This window comes from Leptonychotes weddellii, chromosome 2, assembly GCF_054177405.1.
Source record: "Leptonychotes weddellii isolate Sample4059 chromosome 2, ASM5417740v2, whole genome shotgun sequence".
Lineage (NCBI taxonomy): Eukaryota > Metazoa > Chordata > Mammalia > Carnivora > Phocidae > Leptonychotes > Leptonychotes weddellii.
Window position 1 is genome coordinate 44,192,325 of NC_138370.1, and position 20,006 is coordinate 44,212,330.

The 20,006-nt window shown below is 37.3% G+C and overlaps 1 protein-coding gene across 2 annotated transcripts in view; it reads left to right on the forward strand.

Moving 5' to 3' along the window:
• Positions 1-18,621, forward strand: part of MTMR9 (myotubularin related protein 9) — a 52,012-nt gene extending 33,391 nt beyond the window's left edge. For both annotated transcript variants that reach the window (XM_006745174.3, XM_081810742.1), the window contains 2 exons: positions 7,206-7,357; positions 13,398-18,621. In XM_006745174.3, the coding sequence (XP_006745237.1) occupies positions 7,206-7,357; positions 13,398-13,561 (316 nt within the window). In that variant the 3' untranslated portion in view covers positions 13,562-18,621. The remainder of the gene's footprint in view (positions 1-7,205; positions 7,358-13,397) is intronic.
• The last annotated feature ends 1,385 nt before the right edge of the window (positions 18,622-20,006 follow it).

A 20,006-nucleotide genomic window follows, 5' to 3' on the forward strand; every position in this document is an offset into this window, starting at 1 on the left:
TAGCACTTGAGAAATGTCATTGCTGTCCCTTCTGGCCTCCATAGTTTCTGATAGAAATCTGTTGTAGAAGGATGATGTAGGATCCCTCTACATGAGGAGTTGCATCTCTCTTGCTGCTTTCAAGATTCTCTCTCTGTCTGGCTTTTGTAAATTTGATTATAATGTGTCTCAGTATGGGTCTCTTTGCCTTTATCCTTCTTGGAGCCTGTTGAACTTCTAAATGTGTAGATTCATGTCTTTTATCAAGTTTGGGGAGTTTTCAGCCCTTAATAATTTTGTGTGTGTGGTTCTTTTTGTGTTCAGTTTTTTCTATTTGTATTGAGGTATAATTGACCAGTTGGCCGTTAATTCTTTATATATTCTTTTGTTCCCATGCTTTCTCTCTCTCTTTCTTGGATTCCCATTATGCATATGTTGGTACCCACAAGCTGCTTAGGCTCTGTTCATTTTTCTTTATTCTTTTTTTGTTCTTCTCAGAATGGGGAATTTAAGTTGACCCGTCTTCAGATTTGCTTATTCTTGTGCCTGCTCAGATCTGTTATTAAAACCATCTAGTGAGTTGTTTTGTTTTGTTTTGTTCAGATATTGTACTTCTCAGTTCCAGAATTTCTGTTTGGTACTGTTTTATAATTTTGTCTGTTTATTGATACAGTCTAGGTTTTGAGACTTGTTCTCCTTGTTTCCTTTAGTTCTTTGTCCTTAGTTTTTGTTTTTGTTTTGTTTTGTTTTGTTGGGGTTGTTTTTTTTTTTTAGCTCTGAGCATATTTAAGACTGTTGATTTAAAGTCTTCATCTAGTAAAAGCAAAGTCAGTGCTTTCTTAGGGACAATTTCTGTTAATTTTTTTTCTATGACTGGGCCATACTTTCTAGGGGTCTTTCTTGCATCATTTGTAATTTTAAATCTGGACATTTAAAATGTTAAAACGTAGCTCTCTGGAAATTAGATTCTTCCCACTCCTTGGAGTTTGTATTTGTTGCTTGCCATAAGCTGTAACTATTTATTTAGACTTTTCTAAACTTTTGTAAAGTGTATTTTTTTCTCACGTGTAGTTTCTGAAGTATCTGTTCTTTTTTTTTTTTTTAAAGATTTTATTTATTTATTTGACAGAGAGAGAGAGCGCGAGAGCAGGAACACAAGCAGGGGGAGTAGGAGAGGGAGAAGCAGGCTTCCTGCCGAGCAGGGAGCCTGATGTGGGATTCGATCCCAGGACCCTGGGATCATGACCTGAGCCGAAGGCAGACGCTTAACAACTGAGCCACCCAGGCGCCCTGAAGTATCTGTTCTTTAGTTTGTGTTCAGCTAGTCTTTGGCAGTGATTTCCTTGAATACTTGGAGCCAAAAGAGGGAGGGAAAAGTGAAAGGAAAAACCACTCAAGACAAAGGAAAAAAATCCTTTTGCAGTCTTTACAGATGGGCTTTATGCTGGAATATTCCTTCAATGCTTAGTCAGGCCTCAGCCTTCACTTCTCACCCTCACTGGCCCTCACTGAGCCTAGAGATCAGCCAAAACCAAAATCTTGGGATCTTCTTGGGCCTTTTCAGAGCATGTTTCCTGCCTTAGGCATGCATATGGCTTTCTTAATTCCTCAGTATACATGGGCAACTGTGAATACACTGCTTTTCCAAAGAATCTTTTTCCTTGGGTTTTTGGTGCTCTGTTGTACCCCTCAACCATAATCTTTTCCCCCAGATGGCTACAGGTTGTCCATTCACCTTATGTTTTCTAGGAATGCCCACCACTTTTCTGCCCATGGTGATTTCCAAGTTAGATATAACAAAGACAGGTGCTTCAGGTAGCCCTTGGACAAGTTAGAACAGAGAGACACAATTCTTTGTGAATAAGGACTGCTTTATTCCCTCTGAAGCCAGGGACCAGGGTCCCATACTAAGAGCGTGGGCTGCCATCTTCAAGACTTCCATGAGCTAGGGTAAGGGTAGGGCAAGAGCAAATAAAAATATCATTAAGCTTTTTTATTGTTTTTCAAGTTTCCTTTTCCTTGATTCTTCATTTGCTTGTGTGTTGTAAACTTCTATTTCCCAGAAATCTGACAAAGTGGGTTCTAACAGTTTCTACTTTTGTTTTCAATGTTTCTCTGGAGGGATGGGCATTTGGAGCTGCCTACTCTTCCATTTTTGGTGACATCAGTCTTCTTCATTTTTGAAGCATAGTTTTGCTGATATAGACATCTTGATCAATAGTCTTTTTTTTTTTTTTAAGATTATTTATCTTAGAGAGAGAGAGTGTGGAGGGGAAGGGCAGAGGCATAAGGAAAAAGAGAATCTTAAGCTGACTTGCACTGAGCACAGAGCCCAACGCAGGGCTCGATCTCATGACCTGGAGATCATGACCTGAGCTGAACCAAGAGTTGGACACAGCCAACTGTGTCACCCAGGTGCCCTGAATATGTCATACCACTGCTTTCTGGCCTCATGGTTTCTGATAAGTGAGCCATTACTTTCACTGAGGGTCCCCTGTATGTAATGGGTCATTTTTCTCTTACTGGTTTTGCAATTATCTTTTTCTTTGGCTTTTGACACTGATGTGTCTTAGTGTGGACACTTTGAATTTATCCTACTTGGAGTTCCTTGATCTTCTAGGGTGTGTAGAATCACATTTGAGAAGTTTTCAGACATTATTTTTCAAACATTCGTTCTGCCCTTTTTTCTTCTCCTTCTGGAACTCCCATTGTGCATGTTGGTATTCCATAGGTTTGGAGGTATTCCATAGATTTGGAGATTCTTTTCAATTTTCTTCAATTTTTCTTTCTTTTCTTCAGAAATTAATAATCTCAATTGACCTATCTTCAAATTCACTGATTCTTCTTTCAGCTTAAATCTACTGTTGAGCTCCTATGGTCATTTTTTCATTTCAGTTATACTTTCAAATTAGGATTTCTCTTTGGTTCTTTTTAAAATTTTTACCTCTTTACTGACATTGTCCATTGGTATAGCATTGTTATCATACTTTCCTTTAATTTCTCAGGCATTTTTCTTTAGCTCTTCGAACCCATTTATGATAGCTAATTTAAAGTCTTTGTCTAGTGGGGTGCCTGGGTGGCTTAGCTGGTTAAGCATCTGTCTTCAGCTCAGGTCATGATCCTGGGATCCTGGGATCCTGGGTTCGAGCCCCACTTTGGACTCCCTGCTCAGCGGGGAGTCTGCTTCTCCCTCTCCTTCTGCCCCTCCCCCTACTCGTGCTCACTCTCTCTCTTGCTTGCTCCCAACTAAATAAATAAAAATCCTAAATAAAATAGAGTCTTTGTCTAGTGAGTTCAATATGTCCTCCCTCTCCAAGGGACAATTTCTTTTGACTGCTTTTTTTCCCCCTGAGTATGGACCACACATTCCTGTTTCTTTGTGTGTGTTGTAATTTGCTTTTTTTGAAAACTGATGTTTTAGATAATATGGCAAATCTGGGAATTAGATCCTCTACCTTCTGAATGAATAACTTTTTCCTCCTTTGCTGAGGGACCTTATGTGTGTATTAGGCATGACTTCAACACTCAGGTAGTTCACAGCTTTGTTTTAGCCTTCAGCTTATACAGGGCCTCAGGTTCAGCCAGAGGAGAAAGAATAGGGGCTATCTCAAGCATTTCCTAGGCATGTGCATACCGTTTTGAATTTGCAGGAATATGTCAGAGCTTTACAAAGCCCCATCTCACCCCCTGCTGCCCAGGGACATCTCATTCCCCAGATCTTTTATTTTTCCTAGGGTCTTACTTGCCTCAACTGGCATGACAGCCTCAGGCAACTGTGCTGTTAAATAGTTTCCTCTCATTGTTTTTGACAAATACCCTGGGGAATAGGGCCTTTCCCTCTGAGAACCTCAGACTGTGAGTCCTGTCAAATAACTACAAGACTCTACCAAGGAGCCTTTACCAGGGAGCTGCCAGACACATCAAATCGTGACAGTGCTCTGGGGGTGGTATTTTTTGAGGAGCTCCAAAGCTGGTCTGCCCCTCCAGTGGAGACAGGGCTGCTTGTTTGCAGTGATAGTGCAGAGCTGGGGAAAGAGTGTTGGCACTGGCCAAGTTAAAATGCTCCGAATCCTGTTCTTTCAGAGGTTCATTAGTTTTTCTTGAATGAGTGTTCCTCAGATTGTCACAAACCTTTTGTTAATTTCCAGAGTCGTGAAAGTATTTATTTTGACTGTTTTTTTTTTTTTAAAGATTTTATTTATTTATTTGAGACAGAGAGAATGAGAGACAGAGAGCACGAGAGGGAAGAGGGCAGAGGGAGAAGCAGACCCCCTGCTGAGCAGGGAGCCCGATGCGGGACTCGATCCCGGGACTCCAGGATCATGACCTGAGCCGAAGGCAGTCGCTTAACCAACTGAGCCACCCAGGCGCCCCTATTTTGACTGTTTTTGCCCCTGTTTTCATTACTTTTTGGAGTAGATATACAGAGGTCCTTACCCTACCATTCCAGAAGTCCCACAGCTACATGCAACATTTTAAACTATGCTCTGAGAAACTTTAGGTACCTTCCTTTTTACTGTCATCAGCTCCTTCCTCATTCTCTCCAGTGTACTTTCATGGAAAATATTCAAGACTTGAAATTAGAAGATTTGAGTTTGAATCTCTACTATTGCCACTTACTAGCCATATGACTTCTCTGAATCTATTTCTGCTCATGTTAAAGGCAAAAATTAATCTCTGCCACACTGGGTTACAGTGAGGATCAAATGACACACATGTGAAAACTAGCCTAATACCTGTCACATAATAGGCATTTTTAAAATGTCAGTTCATTCATTCATTCTTCCTTGAATCTTCTATCACCTGCTTAGCCACAAGCCTGGAACTTAACCACTGATGGCATTTTGACACAGAACTACAGTATTACTCTGGTTGGCACATTGATTCTACTGAATGTGACAGCAAGTATTTCATGTTCTATGTCATCTGATGCTTTAAAAAAGGAAAGATAATTGGTAGCCTTTAGCAGTTGGGAGTCAGCATGTGAAATGAAGCATATTTACAGTTTCTTTGATAGATACTAATACCAAGCAGTGTTAAAAGGTATTACACCAATGGTTAGAAATGCTGAACAAAACAAAGTTGTATATGTCAACAAGGCTTTGCTGTTATATTTTGGTTTTGGTTTTTTTGTTTTTTGTTTTTTAGGAGAGTAAAGGTTATATACAGTGATATGAGCACTGGGGGTTATATGCAACTGATGAATTATTGAACACTACATCTGAAACATGATATACCACATGTTGGCTAATTGAATCTAAATTTTAAAAAAAATTACATACAAATAATCATCACAAAGGCAACGCTTCATGGCACTTAAATATGTTAGAAATCTAGGTCTTGTCCTGCCATTTCTTTTTTTTTTTTTTTTTAGAGAAAATTGGGGGTCATGCATGCGCACACACACATACACACACACACACACACACACACACACACGGGAGCTGGGGGGAGAGGCAGAGGGAGAGGAGGAGAGAGAAACTTAAGCAGGCTCTGCACTTAGCATAGAGCCTGATGTGGATTATGATCTCATGACCCTGAGATCCTGACCTGAACTGAAATCAAAAGTTGGATGCTTAACCGACTGAGCCACCCAGGCACTCCGAATCCTGCCATTTCTTAAGGCATGTTCGACTTAACCCCTAGACTATACTCTTATGGGGGAGGGGGAGAATTGGTGATTTACCTTGGTTAAATTTGGGTAATGTGGTATAATGTAGTCCCCTCTCAAAAAGTCACAAAGTAATTGTTAAAGATTTTAAGACACTCTTCAGTAAAGCAACGTATATAACTTTAATTCAGCATTTAAATAATACGTTTGACTATGGACTTCTTACTAATATCCCCCAGCCCCCAGAACTAGCCTTTAATAAAGGGATCATAAATGCATTTTATCTCCCATTCTGATTGCCATTTGGTAGATCCTATGAGTAGGGCTGATTGAGAAGGATTCTGAAGCTGTATGGGTTGGGCTCTGGTGGAAAAAAGTTCAGTGACTGGCTAGCCATAGGTTTGGGGGGCAGGGCCAAACCACTTACTGCAGGAGCAGTGGGTACAGCGGTTTCCTATCCTTGCCATGCCTGGTTCCTGGGGACATAGTATAGGACTTGCTATCCTAGCAATTAAATTGCAGTATACATGGGAGTTCTGTGATTATGTGGATTTTTTTTATTGCTAACATAAGAAGGGTGCACATAATTAACTAATAAGTAGTTTCAGAGACAAAACCAATTTTATAGCAAAACTTCAACTTGAGTAGAAGCCTATGAAAATTGAATATGTTATCTTTTTGGTTAATGTAAGGCTTACCACAAATTATCTTTCAGTTCTTGTTAAAATTTATTTTTTCCAAAATGTATCAGTTCATGTTCTATCCCTGTGAGTTTATTCTATGATAAAAGAGTGTTACAGAATTTCAGGGTTATTGTGAAGGCTGTTCATTGTATATAAATGTAGATTGAATCTGTATTTACATCAAGATACATATTCATTTTTAATCTTTGACAGTCCATCTGCATTTTATGTACATGTAATTTATTTGTCCTAAAAGCTAAGTCTCTAAAAAATTTTAGGCTTTGAGATTTGACTCAACCTCTATTTTTAATATGTCTGTAATCTTTGTTCTTTGCATTCTAGACTTTTCCAAAACAAAAAAGAAAGTTATTTTTATATTTAGTTATTTTAAATTAAAATACAGTGCCGGGGCACCTGGGTGGCTCAGTCAGTTAAGTAATGTCTGCCTTCGGCTCAGGTCATGATCCCAGGGTCCTGGGATCGAGACCCATGTCAAGCTCCCTGCTCAGCATGGAGTCTGCTTCTCCCTCTTCCTCTGCCACTCCCTGTGCTTGTGTTCACACGCTCTCTCTCTCTATCAAATAAATAAATAAAATCTTTAAAAAATAAGATAAAATACAGTGCCAGATACAATAAAGGATTTTGCATATAGAAATGGTCTGTTCTCTGGGTTAATGTTTAACACCACATTCTGGTTTTATCCTTCTGGTTGGCCTTGAAAGCCTGTGAAATAGTTTTGCTGTTATTGAGTTATAATGCTGGTTGAATTTTCTGACAGATATTTTTATTTTACACTATTTTATTCATCTGTTAAAAGTTTTGTGTTCAGCCTTCTAACACAGAGAGAGAAGAAACTGTCCTCTTGGGAGGAGCATTTAATAGTCGTTGTTATCATTTAATTGCTTTAATGCAGTTTTCTTCCTTGTAATCAGATGTAAGTTGAAGCTGCAGCAGAAAACGATGTCTCTGTGGTCCTGGGTCAATCGGCCCAGTGAACTGAGGAAGTTCACCAATCCTCTCTTTGAAGCCAACAATCTTGTCATCTGGCCTTCAGTTGCTCCACAGAGTCTTCAGCTATGGGAAGGTAAGCTCTGCGTCCTTTGCAGACTTTTTATCAGTAGTCAAGGACCCTCTCTGAACTGCCTCTGAGTACTTGCTGTTGTTGGTATTTGAAGCTGGTGAGTGGACCTGACCCTCAGACCTGTGTGTGACTGCTGTTTTTTTCAGTGTGGGCATGGTTCTCTCCTTCACATCCGTTATCTAGTCACACTTCTTTTGTTCAGTCCCCATTTCAGAAGTGAACAGTGATTATTCAGTGGATACTGCTGTTTATATTGGGTATTTTCCCTAGGTGGGAAGATACATTACTATTTTTAATTGTGATTACAAATTTACCAACTTAACCATGTTTAGGTATACAGTTCATTCTTGTCAAGTATATTCCTATTGTCGCAAAACAGGTCTCCAGAACTTTTCTTCTTGCAAATCTGACTCTATACTTACTAAACAACTTCCCATTGCCCCTGGTAACTACTATTCTGCTTTCTGTGTCTATGAGTTCGACAACTCTAGATACCTCGTATGAATGGGATCATACAGTATTTGTCTTTTTGTGAATTGACTTCTTTCACTTAACATAATGTCCTCAAGATACATCCATATCGTAGCCTGTGTCAGAATGTCTAAGGTTGAATAGTTTTCCATCGTATGTGTTTAGCACATTTTGTTTACCCATTCATACACTGATGGCCACTTGGGTTGCTTCCACCTTTTGGCACACAGGTGCACAGTTATCTCTTCAAGACACTGCTTTTGATTCTTTTGGGTATGTACCCAGGAGTGGAATTGCTGGATCATATGATAATTCTGTTTAATTTTTGAGGAACTACCATACCATTTTCCATAACAGTTGCACCATTTTACAGTTGCACCAACAGTGCACAAGGGTTCCAATTTCTCCACATCCTTGCCGACACTTGTTATTTTCGGATTTTTCCCCCCTTTGGTAGTGGCCATTCTAATGGGTATGAGGGAAAGTACATTACTTTTTGTGTAAGAAAGTTGGTAGGTAGTTGGGATAGGAATAAATTGTAAGCTCCAAGGAAATGGTTTCTGTTTCCTTTATTAAGCAGCCATTGGGAAAGGTTCCTCTGTTAAATGCTACTGAAAGGTTAATGAACTAGTCATTCTAGTAAGGTTCTATAAACAAACATAATGCTATCAGTGCAGTGATGCACATACCTCATTGTTCATGTGGAACAATAATCCATACTTAATTTTCCAGTTCATTCTAAAGAAGGTATTTAACCTACATAAATTTTTCAGACTCCTGAAATTTATCTCCATAAATACCAAAGCTTGTCTTTAAAAATCTAACCAAAATCTGTCTAAACTATATTAGCCATCCCTTAAACAAAGACTACAAAGTGCCATTTCTTTTTGATCATTTTGAAGGTATTAAGTACATCTTTATTCATTTTTGTATTTTTTTTTAATATTTATTTATTTATTTGAGAGAGAGCATAGCCACCCGGGTGGTAGAGGGAGAGGGAGAGAGAGAATCTCAAGCGCACTCTTGCACTGAGCCCAATGAGGCACTTGATCTCATGACCCCAAGATCATGATCTGAGCCTAAACCAAGAGTCGGACGCTTAACTGACTGAGCCACCCAGGCGCCCCTCATCTGTATTAAATGGCACAAAACCTACACACAAAGAATGCTAGCTGTTTGGTAATTGAACTGAATTACCATAAATGTCAGTTATTATACCACATTTTAATATGTTATGCCCACAAGGGCAGTTCATGTGTGGGAAACTGTTTGCCCTTTATCTGTAAAAGGGCCTCAGATTGCTTTGCTCTCTCAGTTTGAGACTAAGTCTGTTTCTGTCACTTCTCTGGATGTCAGCTCTCACATCTCATTCCTCTTGGCTTATCTGTCATTAGCTGCTTCCTTCCTCCTCAGTTTATGCTTCTAATCTTATCTGTTTAGGTGTCCGCAAGTTAGAATTGTGGGAAAGTGGCCTCAGATAGTCTCCAGGTTCTCGGAGTCTGAGGTTTAGTGCTTTGGGAATTTTTGGCTGCTCAGAACTTCTCTTTGCTTACTTTCTTCATTGTTGTAGACAGTCCCCGGTACAGGATAAGTGATCTCTTAAATGAGAGATTACAGCCAAACTTTTCGTTAAAGATTTCTGGGACAGTTTACCTAGAAGCCACTGTCATGTTTAGTAACTGAAGTAAGAGACTAGCTACTTGGGAGAAAAGCCAGATTTGGAGTTGAATGGCCTAATGGACGATTTAACTAGTTTTTTACCAAACCTCATTGAGAGTTTAGAGATGAAGTGATTGGAGGAAATCTTGTTGTTACATGAATGAATTCCTACCATTCCATTAAGAACAGAGTTTCCATATGTGTTTAGTGCCCCAGCTTAGAAATGGAAGAAATTCTGTGTGAGGTAAAATCTTCTCATAGTGGGTATATGGGTTGTATAATGAGCTTAAAATGTCTCTCTTCTGTTTATATTTACATCATATTTAGCCATTAGTATTAAGTAATTCCTGAATTGAAGAACAGGATTTTAAATACAGGCTCATATAACAGAAAAATCAACAAAGTCCATTCTTTAAGCTATGTTTCTGTTTTCCCTTTCTGATAGAGAGTAGCTTTAGGGTTCTGGCAGTTTGGTTTATAGAAAGTGTTTTAAAGAATCATAAAACCTTTGTGAACTTACCAGCTACTGACAATACTGCTGCCTGGAAAGTTTTTGTACCTCCTTATTTGAATGTCTTTAAGCCATGATGTTGGGATGATAGAGCTAATGTAGATCTATGCAGATGAGGAAATGTTTCCTTTTAGTCTATAAAAAAAGGATAGTTATTGGGAAAAGAAGGATGTGCCTGTAGAATTGGAAGACCACCTCTTAAGAGATAGGGAGAGAGCACACTGAAGTTTAGGCTTTTTATTATTTTCCTTAATTGAAGTGTAGTTGACATATATTAGTTTCAGGTGTACAGCATAGTGATTCAACATTTACATACATTACAAAGTGATCACCATGGTAAGTCTAGCTACAGCCTGTCACCATACAGAGTTGTTACACTGTTATTAACTATGTTCCCTAAGCTATACATTGCATCCCCATGTCTTATTTATAACTAGAAGTTTGTGCCTTTTAATCCCCTTTCCCTGTTGTCCATCACCCCATCTCCCTCCCCTGTAGCAACCATCAAATTGTTCTCTGTATCTGTGTTTCTGTTTTCTTTTGTTTGTTTTGTTTTGTTTTGTTTTTGTTTTTTAGATTCCACATCTAAGTGAAATTATGTGGGATTTATCATTCTCCACCTGACTTATTTCACTTGGCATGATACCCTCTGGGCCCATCTATATTGTTGCAAATAGGAAGATGTCATTCTTTTTTATGGCTGGGTAGTATTCCATTGTGGTGTATCTATACTACATCTTCTTTATCCATTCATCTGTTGATGGACACTTAGGTTGCTTCCATACCTTGGCTATCATAAATAATGCTGCAGTTAACATAGGGGTGCATATGTCTTTTTGAATTTGTGTGTTCATTTTCTTTGGATAAATACCCAGAAGTGGAAATGCTAGATCCTATAGTAGTCTATTTTTAATATTCTGAGGAACCTCCATACTGTTTTCCGTAGTGGCTACACAATTTTGCATTCCCACCTACAATGCATGAGGGTTCCCTTTTCTCTGCATCCTTGCCAATGGCTGTTATTTCTTGTCTTTTTGATACTAGTCATTCTGACAGGTGTGAGCTAATACCTCATGTGGTTTTGATTTGCATTTTACCCTGATAATTTGTGATGTTGAGCATCTTCTTCTGTGTCTCTTGGCCAGCTATATGTCTTCTTTGGAGAAATTTCTATTCAAGTCGTGTACCTATTTTTTAATTGGATTGGTTTTTTTGATACTGAGTTATGTGATTCTTTTATATTTTTTATATTAACCCTTTATCAGTTATATCATTTCAAAATATCTTCTCCCATTCAGTAGGTTGCCTTTTGTTGATGGTTTCCTTCATTGTGCAAAAGCTTTCTAGTCTGATGTGGTCCCATTTGTTCATTTTTGCTTTTGTTAGCCTTTGCCTGACGAGACATATCCAAAAAATTACTGCTAAAACTGATGTCAAAGAGATACTGCCTATGCTTTCTTCTACGTGTTTTATCGTTTCTGTTCTTACATTTAAATCTTTAATCCATTTTGAGTTTACTTTTGTATATGATGTAAGAAAGTGGTCTAGTACATTGTTTTGCATGTAGCCATCCAGTTATCCCAGCTTGAATTATTGAAGAGACTATCTTTTCCCCCACTATATATTCTTGCCTTCTTTGTTGAAAATTAATTGACTGTTTAAGTGTGGGTTTATTTCTGGACTCCCCTCTGTTTTGTTGGTCTGTGTGTCTGTTTTTGTGCTGTTAACATAGTGTTTTGGTCACTGTAGCTTTGTAGTATATCTTGAACTCAGGGAAGGTGATACCTCCAGCTTTGTTCTTTTCTCAAGATTGCTTTAGCTATTTGGGGTCTTTTGTGGTTTCATACAGATTGTAGGATTATTTGTTCTATTTCTGTGAAAAATGTCTTTTGATAGGGATTGCATTGAATCTGTAGATGCTTTGGGTAGTATGGGCATTTTACAATAGTCTTCCAATCCATGAGCATGGTATATCTTCCCATTTATTTGTGCTGTTTCAGTTTCTTTTATCAATGTCTTATAGTTTTCAGAGTATAGGTCTTTTACTTCTTTAGTGAAAGATCTTCCTCCTATCCCTAGGTATTTTTTATGCAATTATAAATGGGATTGTTTTTCTTAATTTCTCTGATAGTTCATGGTTATTATATAAAAATGTGAACTTATGTGTATTAATTTTGTATTCTTCAACCTTACTGAATTTATTAGTCTCAGTAGTTTTTTGGTGGAGTCTTCAGGATTTTTTATAATATATAGTATTATGTCATCTGCAGATAGTGGCAGTGTTGCTTCTTTTCCTATTTGGGAGCCTTTTATTTCTTTTTCTTGTCTGATTTCTGGGCTAGGATCTCTGATACTGTGTTGAGTAAAAGTATTAGTAAGATTAGGCCTCTTTGTCTTGTTTGTGATCTAGAGGAAAAGCTTTCAGCTTTTCATGGTTGTGTATGTTAGCTGTTGGTTTGTCATATATGGCCTCTATACTTAGTTTGTTGTGAGTTTTTAATCATAAATGAATGTTGAATTTTATCATATGCTTTGTCTGCATCTGTTGAGATGATCACATGATTTTATCCTTCTTTTTGTTAATGTGGCATGTTGTGTTGATTGACTTGTGGCTGTTGAACCATCCTGGCATCTCTAGAATGAATCTTGCTTGATCATGGTATATGATGCTTTTCATGTATTGCTGAATTCACTTTGCTGATATTTTGTTCAGGATTTTTGCATCTATGTTTATCAGGGCTGTTGGCCTATAATTTTCTTGTTTTGTGTGTTTGTTTGGTTTTGGTATCAGGGTAATGGTGGCCTCATGGAATGAGTTTGGAAACATTCCTTCCCCTTCAACTTTCTGGAATAGTTTGAGAAGAATAAGTATTAACTCTTCTCTAAATGTTCGGTAGATTTCACCTGTGAAGCCATCTGGTCCTAAGCTTTTGTTTGTTGGGAAGTTTAGGGTTTTAAATAACAATGTATGGTTCAGCGGTTGCTCTAACTCACACTTTTCTGGTGAAAGTGATTTTACACATGTATGAGGTCCTATGGTTCTGAGTAAAGTTCTGTAATTGAAATTCTGTAATTCACTGTATTGTGAAACTGGAAAATTTATGGCATTGTAAGTTACCAGCTTATTTATAATCCTGGATATATCAGAGAATAGTGTTTTAATCCATTTCATAATTTTGTTGGGGAGAGGTTGAAGAATGAATGATTATGTACATAGAAATAGTGATGTTTTAATGTATTTAGTTACACTTTCAGTACTTCAGGATTCCTGCTTCTTCCAGAGTATAATAAAACACAGATGTGAATTTTAAGAAGAAGAAAAAAGAATGTATAATGATGGAATAATGTTAATCCATTGTATGTATCTTTTTGCCTTCTGTCTTCCTTTCCTGGATTCAATAGGTATTTTCCTCCGTTGGAACAGATCCTCCAAGTATTTGGATGAAGCATATGAAGAAATGGTTAACATCATTGAATATAACAAGGAATTACAAGCAAAAGTAAATGTACTTAGGAGGCAGTTGGCAGAACTGGAAACTGAGGATGGGATGCAGGAGAGTCCCTGAAAAATCTCCCCACAACCTACATAAATAAGGACCTTCCTGGAACTGAATCCCATCTGTCTCTCTCCTTTGGCCCTTCAGTTCACTTTTACACAGTAGCCTTGAACCTAAGGCTTTAGATGTGAGAACCCTCTAATGTAGTGGATTTCTCAATACTTTACGAATGAAACTTACTGTAATTACTCATGTTTCATGTGGCCTTTTAGGCCTTTTTACTTTGGGAGCAGAAAGGAGGTGCTAGTCATTTTATTTTATGTGAAACAGGTGACCTATTTAATGCCATTTGTGTTATATGCCATTTAATCTAAAATTTTTTCTGTGTCTACTTTCCAAACAGTGCTCCAGACCAGTCAAGGATATGATTAATCTCTTTAGGGAATATGTGTTAGTTTTAAAAAAGATCAGACTTTAAACACTCCAAACACAGAAATATTTTTCAAAACTGAAATGGTTGTTAAACCAATAATTTTGTGATTAACATGCTGTTTCCAATACCTTTGCCCTTCTCTTTAAAATAGCTTTGGATTAACAAAGCTGAATTCATTCTCATTCTGGTTTGTTAAGAAAGGAAAATCTGAATATTTATTCAAGGTAAATATTTTTACAAGGGTTATAGGTATAATCCTTTGATATTTAGATTAAGAAGTAAATTTTAACAGTAGACAGTAGAAGTATGTGCAATATAGAAATAAAGTAGGAATTTGTTACTGATATGGTATCATTACTGTTGAATTGGTTTTTCAGGTTTTTTGACCATACATATTAAATGCATATCAAATGCTGGATATCCCATTAAACCATTATTTAGGTAGACGTTTGTTATAATTAAGCTTACAAATATGGTTTCCTTAAACCAGAAGTGCACTGCCCTTGTCTGAAGTTCTTACTGCACTGTTTCATGTATGTATGTGTGTTAAGTTTTATTGTGTTTTGTTTTATTTTTAAGTATTCTGAGAGTTTACTAATACTAAGCTTAAACCTTTCACGTTGGCTTGAGCCTTTTGAAAATTTATCTTGACTGCTGATTTGTTCATTATATGTTAGGCAAATCTAATTGAAGTGGGAGGTGAAAGTTGATGAACATGACACAGCTATGTTTTAAACTGCAGAAACAGATTGAAATGTTTCAATGTTATGACTGTATTTATGCTATGCTAGTTTATTCCTGCTACTGTAAAAGTTTGTGGTTCAGTGCTTTCTATATACATTTCTGTTTTGTGGCACTGTTCATTTTAATAAATACTGTCAATTCTAGTTTTCCATTAAAAGGATAGTTGAAGAGTAAATGATTAATAACCATTTCCACCCCCTCTGTATATAACCATTTCAGTGTAAAGCACACCAAAACTGAACCCTGCTTTAGAGCTATGTATTGAGCTAAAAATATAATTTTAAAAAATATCTAGTCTAGCATAATCAATGGCCACATTCAGACGCCTTAGAAAACAGCAAATACTTTCTATCTCCAGTTTCCCAAACTTCATCTTTTTTCTGTTTCCTTGGACTGGTAGCAAAAGGCTTGGACAACAGCAACAGATATCAGAACTCTCCTTTGGTATATTTGCCTGCCTTCTCCTCTAAGCTCAGATTTATTCTTGACTTATTTTCTTGGCTATAGTCATGAGTCTTCAGGCATTAAAGCCCTCACAAAAAGGCTACAGCAAGGAGCAAAGGAGATCTTGCTATCGATATCTCCATGTTGTGTGAAATGTTTATATTAATCTTTTAGAAGAGGAAATACTCCAGCTTTTTTATCACCCCTGAAAATTACTTGCTGTGTTTGTTCATGCAGCTGATCTTTTTGTTTGCTCCTGTTTTTGTCTCAAGAGTAGATCTGAAGGAGCTCTTCTCAGTTCACGGACCCATAAGGAAAACCATTTAGAGTTTTGTTTTGTTGTTGTTGTTTTTAGTCATTCTTTAGAAGTGACTCCCACTGGTGACACTGATTAGCCATAGGGCTTCTGTGGGTGGGAGCTTTTATTAGGCTTGGTCATGGAGAAAGTGTATGCCATCAATTTATACCTGTCTTCCTGATGAACATTTTATGTGTGAGACCTAGTCCAATAATAGCATAGTGTTTCTTTTTCTTTCTTTTATTGAGGCAGTGATCTTAAGCTATTTGGACAAGTTTGCATTTTAGTATTAATTTATAATTAGGGATTGTGCAAACCTCAGTTCTGTTTATAGGTCATAAAAAACAAACTTTGATATCAGTGTATTTTCAAAGGGGACATCTAATAATGCAAATATTAGGGTTTTCCCAAACTCAAGAACTGTGTCAGAGGTGCATTATCAATATAATTTAAAGAGGGATTTTAGTAATATTATGAAGTTACCCATTCCTTGGATAAGAAGAATACATACAGTGGATATACTCATGAGAAGATACTTGTTAAACTTTAAGTTTGGAGAATCATCTTTGATAAATGTGGCTTTAAAAACTTGAATGAAGAGAGTGGTGGCAGAATTAGTGAGCAAGCGAATTACCCCGTAGGAGCCAATAATAACCAAGTGAGATAAAATCAAGTTTATATATATTAAGCATCTTATGTATTCATTTATAGTAAAGGCTGGTTTACATTTTGGGGATGCAAAAGTAGGTCCTACAGAGAATATTCTAAAAATACAAAAGATTGCTACAGTCTTCTATCGGCAGTACAAGGATCCTTAGATTTTAAATTAACCATTTTTTTTTTAGAAACCACAAGAACATAGTTGGTTGATTATATTAAGATTTTGAAACTTTTTGGGTGGTAAGACTTTTCAGTAATTGGTCAAAATTTTTCATTCTGATTTTATTAAATAGAAAGAAAACAGCAGAAAGTTATAAAATCTAATAGAATTAAAACAACCTATAAATATATTTTGTTTCTGAGAAAAATTAGGCCTTTGAAACAAGATTTTAAAGTGATTTTTGGGAAAACTTTGGAAGACAATAGTCATTTCAGATCCCATATGGGTAATTTAAAAGCTTTTCTTTGAACTCTGAGGCCTGATTTACAGAGGTGATATGTCATTACTTTTCATTTTAAAGGATGAAATTTAGTGATATTTTAGTTTTTGAGTATTTATATTAAATTTAAAAATCAGTATCATGGGAAAGATCTGATCAGTAGTTTGTCTCTTGAAGTGAAAAATAGAAGGAACGTTTTGCTGTACTTAAAAAAAAAAAAATCTGCGGGGTGCCTGGGTGGCTCAGGTCATGATCCCAGGGTCCTGGGATCGAGCCCCATGTCAGGCTCCCTGCTCAGCGGGGAGCCTGCTTTTCCCTCTCCCTGCTGCTCATGCTATCTTTCTCTCTCCCGCAAATAAATAAATAAAAATAATTTTTTTTTAAGATTTTATTTATTTATTTGAGACAGGATGAGAGAGAGCATGAGAGGGAGGAGGGTCAGAGGGAGAAGCAGACTCCCTGCCGAGCAGGGAGCCCGATGCGGGACTCGATCCCGGGACTCCAGGATCACAACCTGAGCTGAAGGCAGTCGCTCAACCAACTGAGCCACCTAGGTGCCCCAATAAAAATAATTTTTAAAAAATTTAAAATCTGCTTAGTAGAGATGTGACTCTTGTGGTTAATCTGGTTTCAGAGTTAGCTGTTTTAATTGGCAGCCTTAACCAGTTCATCTGGTTCACTTACTATCAGACCCCAACCTGAGGCAAAATTTTGGTAACTACAAGAGGTTATCATGAGCACCTTTTATGAGAAAGTTATTTCCTGGACCAAAAAAAGGGCAAATTTTAGAATTTGCCCCTGTTCTGGCAGCTTTGAAACTTCCCAGAGAATGAAATCAGTCAATACATCTGGTACAGGTTTATTATAGCTCAAGACAACATAGATTAGTTATTTATTATTCTTTAATGTGGGTTAGATCTTTTCCCCCTCCAGAGCTGATACCCTAAGTTATTACCAGATAGTATTTTTATGTAATTCACCATCTTAACAAAAAACATTTAAAGACTGATTTCTCCATTAATATTTATTCTCAGATGATACGAAGTGCTAATTTTCTTATCGTATCAGTTTTCTGGTTTTTTCTCTTAAGTAAACTATTTCTCCCATCACTCAGTCTTTATATCATGTCCACAGCATCTTCTTCCTTTAAACCAGTAGCTCAGATGAGACCCCATGAAACTGTAGGATGAGGTTCTGGAAGGTTTGAACTTCTTATCTAAATTCCCCTTAAGAAAGTCCTATTTTTGAACTCGTTGTGGAACTGTAGTTTGTGCTTAATTCAGTGAAAGATAGTGGGGCTCGCTGTAGACACTACATTGTCCTAAAAAATAATTCCTGATGAGAGCTTCCTGATGTTTAGAACCATTCTGTTTTAACCACCTGTGAGTATACAGATTAACTGTATTGGTAATTTGTAATAAAAACAACTTGTGCAACACTGCCTGTGTCTCTGCCCAAGACATTTTCCATTTCCTTCACTTTTAAAATGCACATATCTTTGGAGACGTGGATTATTCTACACAAGTACACCGAGTTGTGTTGCTTAGAATCCTTATAGATTATTACCATCTACACTAAAAATGTACTTGCACAATGTAGTTATATAAAAAAAGAGTATGTATTTCTTCAATAGCCGGGTATTTGGATTGTATTCTTGATATATTTGAATGTGACTCTTGGATTTAAGTGCACTATTATTCATGTCTTACACAATAAAATTGTACTATATGGCAAATATGTCTATAACGTATGCTTTGCTAAAACCTCAGAGTGCTGTAATGGACAGGTTTCTATTATGTGAACCTGCCTATATATAGTCTTAGGAAAAAATTCTAAACTTTTTAAACATTTTAATATTATTTTAATGTTCCCTCTGTGATCAGTTCACTTATGTCCTAAAACTAGAATCATTCATCATGAGTCAGCTGCTTTGTCATGCTTGGTTTACTTAATCATGACAGTCTTGTCGAACATGGTACTGTTATCTTGGTATGTAAGATTTGTGTGGTGTGCTCTCTGCCTCAGAGGACTGTTGCACAGATGCTAGTGTTAAATGTCTACAGACAATGGTAATAAAATTTGAATATATTCAAATGCTGGTAAATTAAAACTATAGGCTGACTTTAATTTTTTTTCAAATATCTGTGAAGGTTTTGGCAGTGTGTCTCAAAACTGCTGTATATAGGCCTTATATTTTGAAAAAAGATCCACAAAAAAAGTTGCAAAACAGTACAATGATCTTCCATATACTGTTCAATTAGATTGAATAACATTTGTCACATTTGACTTGACACTCCTGATTGTGTGTGTATTATTGCTGTTATTTTGCTGAAGCATTCGAGGATAAGCTACAGACATCATGACCTTTCTACATAAATATTTCAAAGGTATCTCTCAAGATTTAGGAGCATGTATTATACATTCTGTGTACTCAGTTTGTATCGCCATGAGTAAATCCATGAAGGAAAAGGGAAAGCTCTCTGTTAGAATAATAGCGACCTATGAAACAGGAAGAATGACAAAATTAGAAAGTCACTATTTGGCAGCCACTGCAGTAATAATTGATCTAGGCAGTCATCATCTTTGGGTGCTAAAACTGGTAGGTGAGTTTGTAAGGGAAAGCGTATAGTCTCAAAGTATCTTTCCATAAAATAAAATACTAGTTAGAAAGGGGAAAAACAGTAACTTTACAGTGAAGGAACCAGATAGGTATCACCTTATCCAAGCACAATTAGCATTACTAGTAATGGGACAGACCACTATCATGGATCATAACTATTAAGAGCAAAGTATCACCTTTGTGGCATTCTTGGATTTTTTCGTTTGTTTTTTTAAAGATTTTATTCATTTTTTAGAGCGAGCGGGGGCGGGGAGAGGAGGGGGGGTAAGCAGACTCCGCGCTGAGCGCAGAGCCTGATGTGGGCTTGATCCCAGGACCCTGAGACCACAACCTGAGCTGATATCAAGAGTCAGACGCTTAACCGACTGAGCCACCCTCAGTGGCCCCCCTTTTGTGCCATTTTTGTAAAAACAAACCCAAAAACACAACCTGGATCTAATTATAAGGAAGCATCAGGCCAATTTAAATTGAGGGACCTTCTACAACATAACTGGTCGTATGAAGTTTACAGAAGAAAAGGAAAGAAACTTTCTGTAAGTTTGAACTTCAAAAGTTTTAAGAACTCAAAGTGGGGCGCCTGGGTGGCTCAGTTGGTTAAGCATCTGCCTTCGGCTCAGGTCATGATCCCAGGGTCCTGGGATCGAGTCCCGCATCAGGCTCCCTGCTCCTTGGGAGCCTGCTTCTCTCTCTCTCTCTCTGTCTCTCATGAATAAATAAATAAAATCTTTAAAAAAAAAAAAAAATCAAAGTGAACAGAAAACAGCAGTTGACATTCATACAAAGCTATAAAATTAAAATATTTCAGCTAGGGGCGCCTGGGTGGCTCAGTCGTTAAGCGTCTGCCTTCGGCTCAGGTCATGGTCCCAGGGTCCTGG